Source organism: Uranotaenia lowii, chromosome 2, assembly GCF_029784155.1.
Source record: "Uranotaenia lowii strain MFRU-FL chromosome 2, ASM2978415v1, whole genome shotgun sequence".
Taxonomy (NCBI): Eukaryota; Metazoa; Arthropoda; class Insecta; order Diptera; family Culicidae; genus Uranotaenia; species Uranotaenia lowii.
This window is the reverse complement of record NC_073692.1, coordinates 87,736,345-87,747,773: the sequence shown is the minus strand read 5'-3', so window position 1 is coordinate 87,747,773 and position 11,429 is coordinate 87,736,345. Positions and strand designations below refer to the sequence as shown.

The following is an 11,429-nucleotide window of genomic DNA, read 5'->3' as shown; positions in this document are numbered from 1 at the left end:
ACGCTCCGGAAACATCCTTAAATTATTATCCCGCATCCAGGTCGTCTCTATCCGTATCCGGGTCTTATTTTTAAGGTAACTAGACTTTCGTGTTACCTTCTTTCAATAACTTCTGTGCCGCGGAGGAGGAAATAACGCGATATTTTTCTTTCGAATCTCCATAGAAATCAGTTGCTCAGAATCGCTGTAAGCAGCTTTCGCCTGAGTGTCCAATTGCAAATAATTTTCCATCCAGTGATCGGAAGGTTCCTCTTGGATTTGTCCGGAACAACACTGAAAATACGGATCATAAATATTGCAAAACAGTTGAAGACAAAAATGTAAAAAGTTTCAATTTACCTGTTCTTGGCTACTGTTTTAGAGATTCTTTTTAGTCCTCGCAGTATCCCGGAGCATATTGCGGAAATTGCACCTATTTAGACTCCTGTGCAAATAATTTCCACGCAGAAATATTTTCGCACTGACGCACACATAGACAATCGATGACAGTTATTCAAATCAGCCGTTGCTCGCTTCTGATTTTCAAATCTCATTTCATAACAGCATAATCGTTGTTGTTTCAAATGAAATTAATTATGAATTGTGAACCAAAAAGTTTCATTATTTTTAATGCAATTTCATCTTAAGATGTAAAGCATATCGATATGCGTCTTTGTTTAGTGTCAGTGTCAGTAAGCAGAAAATATTAATTCGGAAGCAAGCAACTGAACTATTTATGACAAGAACGCATCAGCTGTTTTTAACATTGTCAACATTGATTGCAAGTTTGTTATTGTTTGAACGCGGACTCTTTTTTCGAGCCAAGTGAGTATTGAAATACGATTAGATTAAAAAGAAAATATTAATGTTCGCTATTGATGTTTCTAGGAGTTATAATGAGTGCCACGAATTTCAATGAACACTCCGATGAAATTGATTTCGAGGCGGCGGAATATCTCATGTCCGACGAAGATCCGGATGAATCCCAGGAAGTAGAATATGATGTGGACCTTCCTGACACCCAAGAAGAGCTTCCCGGACCATCCAATAAAGAAACGAGATACTCCCAGGAACACCTTCCGGTTGGAAGGTTCGGATGTTGGCTCTTGGTAGGTGAGAGAAATTTTAAAGGGCACAGTTCCGGGCGTGACCTTGGGAAATGGGGTGTTGCAGGAGACTCTGTCGAAGATTTCGTCCATAATTGTTGGCTGCTGTCTAAACCCTTCCTAAAGCGCGAAATTGAATTTTCGCATGACGGAAGCGGTTTAGGCAAGCCCATTTGGAGCAACGCAGCGGAACCGCAAGAAACGGACTTCATTAAATTTGCGTTATTTAACGACAAATCTAGCCATAGGACGTACACTCTCGATAAGTTATCCGAAATATTACTACAAAAATGGAGAACCAAAGAAATCAACTTATTTTTGCATGTTTTTTCCCTATCCGTGAGCAACAGAGCAGTTTATGCCATGGTTAAGGAAATGCTGTTACAGCCGAATGAGCGGGACAAATCTGGAGCAGCCACCAATAAAACAATAGTTGAATTGGCAGATAAACTACGTCAATCACATGGCCATTATTTGGAGGCTAAAGATGTTGCTTGGATGATGTGGGCGAACGCAATATATATCGTTGAACCACACTTACGTGACGACTTGATAAACGATTCCCCACCAACCCATTTAATCAAATTGTTTAGAGCAAAAGAGCAACGTCGAGTACAAACCATTAGGAGGAATTTTTCGATGGCCCATAACGTTAACACGGGATACCAAAGCGAAGTGGCACAACTCAGAAAAAATTTCGATCAAATGGAGAAAACTATCAAAGATTTGATGAGTCAAATGCAATTGGTGAAGAAGAATATCGAATCTCTAGAGACGCGCAGCCTCCTAGGAGAATCGTTCCTCTCAGCTGCTGAGGAAGCTGTTGGTGTCGAAGAAAATCCCTTCCAAGAGGAGTTGGCGAACCGAGTTTCGGATATGGATGATATAGACCATGTTTGAGTCACTTGTAAATAAGGTATAGATTGAGTGTAATTTATTTCGTATTGTTTTATGTTTATAACTTTTATGATCGTTAATTTGCCTTTTACAACGTGTTTTCATTAGAATTTATTTGAATTTGAAATCGTTTTTCTCTGTATCAATTTTAAAACAAATATACTTCTGTTTTTTCTTTAAACACAACTAAAGGCGTAGCATTAATTTAACTAAAACTGTCCGAATTACCTGTTTCGATTATATCAATTGAATTCTTTTTAAATTAACCAATAATCCTGGGGACTGTTACATTTTGATTCCTACCAGCTAGTGGGGTTCTTCTTAATTGACGATAGTCTTTTGTTTCTTTTGCTTGCAATGATTGCAACAATAGCCAGAAAATATTGGTTCGATGTTGCAGTGCAATTCAACGGGATACAGCTTCACGATCCACGGGTCTATGTTATTTCATTCTTCTTTTTTAAGTAAGAAAACTTCATGAAATATTTCAAGAATTAAATTAAATTTATTGAAATGAAAAACAAAAGTATTCTCCTAAAGGAAAAAAACAAACGTGAAAGTGTACAACACTTTTTTCCTTTTCGATTCTTATTCATATTTCTTGTCAGGATTTTTAGATTACTGTTGAGAATCCATTCCAGAGGCACTAGCATCTCAATTAATAAAATATGGTTGAAGTCGAATTTGTGATCCAAATAAACTCAGCAAAAGTTAATGAGAAGCGAATAGAGTGTTCGGTTGCAAAAAGCGAAAACTCACTTTCTCGAATCTCAAACTATTTGTAATACGATACGCTCGCTTTTCGCAGCGAATGAGAATTTCGCTGATTTAAGTCACCAAGAACTTTAGCTGTGACCAGTATCCGGCAAAGTATTTTCTGCACCATAGTTTCCGCATATCCAGCATACGAGTAGCTTCGTCTAGAACTGAAAATAGGACATCTTCGAAACTTATAATCCGTTGGGCAAGGACATCGAGGACCAACAAATGTTATAATGAGAACGAGGCATACCGTGATAATTTCTGTTCTATTCGGTTCGGCTCAGCAAAATCCGTTATACACAGCTAAAAACATAGAAAATTGGATTAATTTTAAATCACAAAGTAATCACATCGACTTACCCATAACAAGAAAAGATGTATTTTCTTTCTCACTCTTTTCCCATGTTTTGATTCTGGCCAATGCTCTATCATACCTACAGTAACAACGTTCCAATGGATAGTCATCGCCGTCATCTCAGAAGATTTCTCGTTTGGTTCTCTTCCTCACCGTTCACAACCTGGCAACTTTGAAGGCTTCACGAAGGCCAGGCGGTTCCGAAGAATCTTATTCAGCCAGCAATTCCGTATCCGGTTCTTCACTATTGGACAGAAAATGTCTCCTTAAATTGAAGAAAGCAAGCGTTGTAGATTCGACAGTTTTGTGTTGAAAATCGTTCATTATTTACCTGGTTTCACCGCTGCCGTTTACCACCGTTTGTTTATTTGTTTTGGTTTCGTTGATAAGTTGCGCCTACACGGTGGTGCATCGATACTTATTTTGATTTTTAATTAAGATTATCGTATTCATTTCAAAAATAAGTATTTGATAATCAAACAAAAGGGAATAAATTAACAAAGATAAATATTAAAAAATATGCATAAAACCACTCGATCACCATAACAAATAAGAAAAAATGGAAAGTCCTGAAAAAAAAATTTAATTAAAAATTTAATATTGATAAACAAAGTATTTATCTATTGAGAAAATTTTAGAGCTAGAATAAAAATATTTACCACTGAAGTGAAAATACTTGTACATTAATAAAAATTCGGAGTAACATGATGTATTCTGTAACGACTACGAGGCTTCTTACAGGTGGTATCTTTTCTCGCTATTTTCTTCGAATCCAAGCCTTATTACGTCATTTTCCAATGCAATTGTAGGATCAAAAAAGCCTCCTTTTATATATCCGCATTTTTTAAAAAGGTTATCCATCCGATAGTTTGTATAGCGGTCAATTGCCTCCATAACCAGTAATTGGAAGTTTTTGGAATTATCTTCCTTGTATGAAAACTTCATATATTGCTTGACTAAACCGAATACAAACTCTATTGGCATGAAAAACGGACAATAGGCAGGGAGAAATATTGGAATTATGCCCATAGATCTGAGGTACGAAACGATCATTGGATCACAATGAATACGAGCCCCATCAAGAATCCATATTGAATTGCGTCCAGGGTATTGAAAAACTTCTTTCCGAGTACAGAACTTTCGACAACAATCAAAAAACTTCGCTCTGTTAAATGTTCCTTCTGTACTGAATGTTTCTTCCATTCCTTCTTGTGATATGAAACATAGTAACGACATTCTGGGTTTTCGTACGTACTCACCTCGGCAAACCAATCTTTTACCCTTCATTCCATAACCACGACTTCTTAACATCGCTTTATTGTCGAAGCTTACTTCATCTAAGAAGATAAGATTGTGATAATCCCATCGAAAAGAGTTTATTTCTTCGTAGAATCTTATAATATCTTCCGTTCTGATCTGTATAGCCCTTCTTTCAAGAGTTTTCCAAGAGAATCCTTCTTGGTGAAGTATACGGCATATTGAGGCACATGATATTGGCATTCTGAAGTTTTTTTCGAATAGGTTTTTGGCTTCATTGAGATACAGAGTGGGTCTGCCCGAATAGAATTGTATGATGAAAAAACCATGAATTCCATATTCACAAACCATTAATTTCATGGTCTACACAATGCTTATTATCGTCCACGATACCGTGAATGCACATAGGAATTCATAGTTTCCGACCATACATTTCACTGTTTTGGCGAAAATAACCATGAAAAAGGGGTATTGTTATGCAGCGTGACCATGAAAAAAATGGCGATTTCCCATACATTCGGAAGCTCAAAAATATGAAATTCATGGTGATAACAGCTTCCACTTTTTCATAGTAAAACCATGGAAATCCGTTTATTTACATTGTTTTAACTAAGATGAAAATCAAGGTTTTTCTATGGTCTGTAAGCATTGTTTAACCGTGAAATTTCATGGTTTTCTTAAGTAAGATTATTTCTTTTTAATATTTTTTACACTTAAAAAATCAACTTGTTTTACTTTTATGGCACATTTTTTTTATTAATTTAAGGAAGTTTCGAAAAAGTTTTAAATAACTCGTCACTTTCCTCGTCACGGGAAGCACCCGCACTACAATAGCAGCAACTCGGCGAGCCCATCTGTCCATCAACCCATTTCCTAGGACACGGCTAGATTCCTGTCAGCACCAGATCCCGCAAATACCAAAACATCCGTTACGGGTTATTCCTTGGACCATCATTTTGTCCATTGTCATTTTGTGCGGCTCTCACTTGAAACAGGAGTAGGGGAATTATGCATATTCCGGTAGCTGCTGGAAAAAAGTGAGAATTCTTAATCAGTTTATTTGTCAGCAAATCAACCAATATGTACAATAAAAGTACTCACCATCATCCCAAAAGTTCGCCTTTCGCCTTCCAATCCGCATCTGGCCAGTTTAATAGCGAATTTTGTCAGGATTCACGGATTTTTAACGTGAAAACTGAAGCAAAATATTTATCCCGGAGAAAATGGCGCGCGCGTTGACACGAAAAATTTTCGCTACACGAAAAATTTCAAATGTGTAAAAAGAGCAAAAATTTACCAATTAGTTTTTTGGTTTGGATTTACATTTAACCATGAAGTACACTGTAACAATAATAATCACAAGAAAATTATTGTGATACCGTACTTCTGTCATTTTCGGCAACTATGAAATATTTTGAATTTACGATATACTTCACGGTGACTTTGAAAATTATGGTGATTTCATAATATAATGCGGTTGAAAGATATTTAGAAACTACGATGAAATTGATTGTTAAATTGAAAATCATTGTTCAGTTATCTTAATACCATGGTCTTTGCTATTCGGGTGGTCTGGTATAAACTCACAATCCATGACCGTTTCTCGGATCCAAATTTTTTCATATCTCTTGTATACTCCTGTCGCGAAAAAAACCCGTTTTTTTCGTAGGTAGATATCCAATTTGATATTGTCGATTTATGCTTATTGTAAATTTGACTAAGCTTAGCCTTTGGAATTCCCAAAAAGTAGTAACCGTAAATCGTGTGGTAGATAGTATTTTCAGAAGCGCGTTTGCATTTGATTTGCTGAAGAATATCAGCCATCCTGTAACAGAAACGGTTCAGTTTACATAAAAATATTGATTCAGTTTCTGTAAATGAAAAAAATTAACCTTTCTTTGTTTGTTCTGCTTTCACGGAAGTAATATATGTTGACAAGTAAACAGTTCTCACACTTTTTCTGATAAATCCTTCCTAAACTTGATATCAATTAAGGATATGAATTGCCTAAGTTATTCAAGTTTTTCATTTAAATACCGTTGCAAAATGTTGGAAAATGCTCAGCTCACAAAATTTTCGTTTGTTTATGTTATTTTTGCTTCACGTCTAAATAATTTTACGTAGGTATGATAGTATTAGTGAGTGCGAGATTTTAATCTGTCAAATCAGATTTTCGCAAGAGTCTAGAAATTAATGCAAAACGCAATATCTTTACACTTTTTTTTATACGAAAAACACTCGTTTCTGAACTGCAACAACTGAATATCTAGCACCGAAAAATGTATCAAACTTCGAGTCGGATTGAGAAAAAAACAATGGCGGTACATCACCAAATCATTTTTGAACGCTTGAATTTTTAACCATTTTTTCGGTTTTCCACCAGAACTTTGAAAATGGTTGAAATTTACAATTCATTCTGGTTGAAAAACAACAATAATCGAACTTATCGCAAGAAAACCATAAAACGGTTGAAAAAAACTCGAAAATGGTTATAAAAAAATTAGCGTGCAAGTCCTGTCAGTTCACTCACGGAACTCATGCGCCACTCAAATTACACACTCCAATCACGTTACAAAGTTTGCAATATCTTTAAATCATTTTACGCTGCCTTCTAGAATTAGCTGCACGCTAACTTTTGTTTTTACACATCTGAAAATTCAAGTGAAATGCATATCCTTCAAAAGATTATTCCCGGATATTTTACTGAGGTATGAAAGGTGTTGATTCTCTAATTGATTAATTTTTTTCAACATAAGTCTTTTCTCAGGACTTACCTACCACATTTAGGATATTTTTTATTTAATTTATCAAATTTGTCTTAATAAACTTTAACTTTAAAATCAAAATACCTACTTGCAAAAAAAGACTTGAATGGTTGAAGGAAGTCATCAGAAGGCTATATGCCAAATTTGAGCGGAATCGGACAACAGGAAAGGGTTGCACTGAATCTCAAGTGTGAAAGAGATTCTGAGACATAGTGTTCTAAAGAAGCATAAAAAACTGGTTTTTCATCATAAATTTTTTTTTCTTTACCAATCAATTGCTTGATTATTTAAATTTTATTAAAATTTAAATTAAGACTAACATTTCATCCGAAGACTGCAACTCGATTGGACTTATAACAAAAAAGTTATGGCTGTTCAAAGATTGTATTTTTGTGGCAAATTGTCCTGTAAAACGCAATGAGTAAAATGCACTCATTGTGTGTTGAACGACAATTTGCCACAAAAATACAATCTTTGAACAGCCATAACTTTTTTGTTATAAGTCCAATCGAGTTGCAGTCTTCAGATAAAATGTTAGTCTTAATTGAAATTTTAATAAAATTTAAATAATCAAGCGATCGATTGGTAAAGAAAAAAATTTATGATGAAAAACCAGTTTTTTATGCTTCTTTAGAACACTATGTCTCAGAATCCCTTTCACACTTGAGATTCAGTGCAACCTCTTCCTGTTGTCCGATTCCGCTCAAATTTGGCATATAGCCTTCTGATGACTTCCTTAAAACATCCAAGTCTTTTTTTGCAAGTATTTTGATTTTAAAGTAGGTATTTATTAAGACAAATTTGATAAATTAAATAAAAAATATCCTAAATTGTGATTTTTAGTACGGATTAAACCGTGAATAGCTCTTCACACGATGATACAAACAACATATTTTGTTCAGCAAAGCTTAAGTGCACAAAAATCCGCATCTTTTGATGGCATTGGTATCAAAAATATTTTACGCTTTGTACACATTTTGGTCAGTTGAATACAAAATTTTTGGATCAAAAAAATTTTTTTTCTTGGAAATAGCTTGCTTGTTTTACGTTTTGATTCAAATTTGGTAATTTTTTTTATTTTTTACGTGTAGTATTTAACCCTTTCCTTCCCACGAGGTTTTTCACGTTTTAAAAATAGAAATATTGCTTCACAGCTGAAGTTATAGAACAAAAGATGCATAATTTAAACCTACTTTAATGATCCATTTGATAAATTTGGGTTTTGAGGTGGATCATATGTGCTCCATTGGGAAGATAACAACACATAGGGTGCAAATGAAAAACAGGAAATAATTGCAAAAAAACATGGAATTTCATCACTTCATTGATCACAAACTAAAACGATCCTATTTGATAAAAAACTTCTTTGGTATACGCATCCCTCGAAAGTCTATTTATTGAAATATTTGACATTTTCATTTTTGCCTTGAACAATGGCCGCCATGACAGTTTGCGCAAGGAAAACAAAACATGCCGTTTTTCGAGAATATCACGAACTTTTACAAATATTTCGAGACATGTGGTCATTTAAGCAGATGAAATAACTATCCTGAAGCGATTTTTTTGTTGACGAAATGATTTTCATGAGTCTTGTGAGCTTCTTATCGAAGCTTCACAAGAAGAAAAGTACGTTTTGTTCCCAGTGTATCACCAGTAATCCACTTTACTTACTCAAAAATTTATATGTTTTAGTTGAAATCTAAGTAAACCATAATTTGATTCTGCTTGCATAAGCAACCTTCTTCACGTCAGTATTTTTATTTGAAGGAAATTATGAAAACTTATCAAGTTATTGAACAACAAATTCGAAAAAAAATCCGACTTTTATGCAGTTTTTGATCAGCCAAGCAAAACCTAGCGAACCGATTTTCTCCAAATTTTGTGCAATGTTTCTTCACTCATATCTACACATTCGGTTAAAAAATGGTGTTGATCCAACGCGCCCAGTTCAAATGCGAGCTGTGCAAAGTTGTGGATCACCTGTGCTACCATGGGAAGGAAAGGGTTAACTCAAACAAAAAAAAAAAAAAAATATAAATTTTATGAAAATTTTTGGACCCAGAATTTATTTTAAATCACATCTTTTGAAAGTGGACTTTTTTCAAAGATCGCGCTTGCGGAACCTCTAAACATAAATTTTTTTAGTCGGCCCCATACAAAAGTTTGTTCTGCACATCCTAATCTACCATTTGGAGGGTGAGCCCCCAGATTCTCAGAAGTTATGCAATTTTGGGACACCCTAATGCGCATATAGCCCGCCTCTCCACTATGTGTTTCTTATAACGGACACATAAAGGAAATGTGTATCGGCGTACCCTATATTATATTATCTGTTCCTGATTCTGCATTTGGTTATGCTTCTTGTTAGTTTGATGAGAAAATTCTTAAAACTCACCTCTTCATCAAAACTTTTAAAATATTTTTATTTTTTGGAATAATATCAGAAAAAACAGGCCTATTAAGATTCTACACGAAATTCGCTTATGTCAATTTTTAAGAAATAAGTGGATATTGAGCTTATTAAAAATGAAACTTTCAATTTTTCAATGAGGACTGTTGAAACTTGTTTTATTTTTTCTCAACTATTTTTTTTTTTTTTCATTTAAAATTTATGATATTTCAATAAGTAGAAAATTCAAAGTAATGGTCACAAATAAGTATGTAACGTATTTTATTCAGATTTTTTTTCAATGTTTCACTTCGATTCTGTTCTCGTTGAGAAGCTCTCTGTAACTTGATGGGCTGTTCTTATTTTGTTTTGAATCTTTCTTCAACTCATTGTTTTTCCCCTTTAAAACTCTTTGTTTTTCATCCTTTGCTTTTGTGATATCGTCTATGCGGGTCTCAGCTGTTACACGGAAAAATTGCGTTATTCATTAAATGTGTTGTGATTACACCTTCATCATAACTAATCGGTTGTTGCTCAAAAATTGTATATCCCGAATTCAATTTTGGGTAGTTTTGGGTTGCCAATATACAGATGTGAACTTAAATTCGATTAGTCATGCTCTGTATAAAAAGTTTGCTGTTGTTGGAAAGCTTTCGACGGGGATGTCAAAGCATTCAAGTTTTTCAATTTCGCTACGGGTGTCACGATAGTTTCAATGTTTCATCGTTAGAAAGTCGAAATCATCATAAGAATCTCACAAAAGGTATGTATTCTCACTATATAGCATCATTGTTTAACTTTGCTTTGCGATTTCAGAAATATTGTCCACACAATTGCTGAATAAGGGTGTTTCCCATAATCGGTCTTTACCGCAGCCGGAAAAAGCCATTGATTGGATTCGAAGGTAGCTAGTGCTTGAAAACGCCTGGATATGCTATTCCGGAAAGCTGAAATAGTGCTTCGGAAGGTGCGAGATTTTTTTTTAATTACTTAGAACCACTATATCCAACATTTTTTCATTTCAGGTTAGCATTTCCTTTGATCGGAATGATGCTCTGAAGAACCTATTGCTGCGTATTTCTTCAAAGCCCCTATCCGACAGAATGTAGTCAACGAAATTTTGCAGTTGATGAGCCGTCGCCGGAAAACGCATCTACAGAATTCCAGCTCTCCGGAAGTCAATAAGCTGAAGGTTAAAAGCTAGAGGGTTGATTTATTCACCGGCATAAAGGTTTGTTTTATTTTTCATCATATATTATCCTATTCGGTCGAAACCCTGAATTTAAGGTCTTCAGTTATAGTCTTAAATTTTAATTCTATCTTTCCTTTTCTGATCTCCTTTTTAAACTGATTCTATGATGCACCCTAATTCAAGTTATGGGTCTACTGTTCCACATTTTTTAAAAAGCTTTATCTTATTACTTTCAATCGACTTAAATATCTCATGCTATGGATAATATCACCTTTTAATGCAATATATGCGTTTTTATTTTATCAACAGGTGAATGTACTTTCTATGGACACAATTCGTCAGGTACACCCATCCAGGGTCACTCGAGAGGATGCCAGTAGAAGTACATGCGGAATGCCATTCAAATCTGCAGGCTTAAATCTGTTCAAAAGGTAGCTTGAAAAAGTAAGACAAAATGCTTTATTTTCCAAAACTCTGTTAATCTGGCAAAGTCATAGATAATAACGAAGACTGCTCTACTTATTTTGACTTGAAGTAAAGATTCAAATTTTGGATTATGATTGAATTATTTTAAATGTTGCGTTCAAATTTTTTTTTTCGAATTTACATTGAGTTATTGCAAATATCAAAATTCAATCCTTTTTTTCAGATATACTACATTCTCAGGTGACTGGATCGTACCGAAGCAATTCCGTGTCGGATGTTGGGACTGATGAGCTCCACTTTC

The 11,429-nt window shown here is 34.7% G+C and overlaps 1 protein-coding gene and 1 long non-coding RNA gene across 2 annotated transcripts; one reads left to right on the top strand and one right to left on the bottom strand.

The window, feature by feature from the left end:
- Positions 1–3,834: 3,834 nt before the first annotated feature.
- Positions 3,835–6,180, bottom strand: LOC129741636 (uncharacterized). Its single transcript, XM_055733382.1, has 2 exons — positions 5,924–6,180; positions 3,835–4,651 (listed from the first exon to the last, which is right to left on the bottom strand). Exons 1-2 carry the CDS (start codon positions 6,178–6,180, stop codon positions 3,835–3,837), a joined length of 1,074 nt encoding a protein of 357 aa, XP_055589357.1.
- Positions 6,181–9,979: 3,799 nt separating this feature from the next.
- Positions 9,980–11,428, top strand: LOC129747870 (uncharacterized). Its single transcript, XR_008737590.1, has 4 exons — positions 9,980–10,477; positions 10,536–10,741; positions 11,012–11,133; positions 11,352–11,428. It is a non-coding gene; the product is annotated as an uncharacterized LOC129747870 (long non-coding RNA).
- Position 11,429: the final 1 nt, after the last annotated feature.

Coding starts and splice junctions, on each gene's coding strand:
- LOC129741636 (XM_055733382.1), bottom strand. CDS start 6,180: ATGGCTGATATTCTTCAGCAAATCAAATGCAAACGCGCTTCTGAAAAT. Junction 4,652..5,923: donor GTGAGTTTATACCAGACCAC/CCGAATAGCAAA, acceptor CTATTCGGGCAG/ACCCACTCTGTATCTCAATG.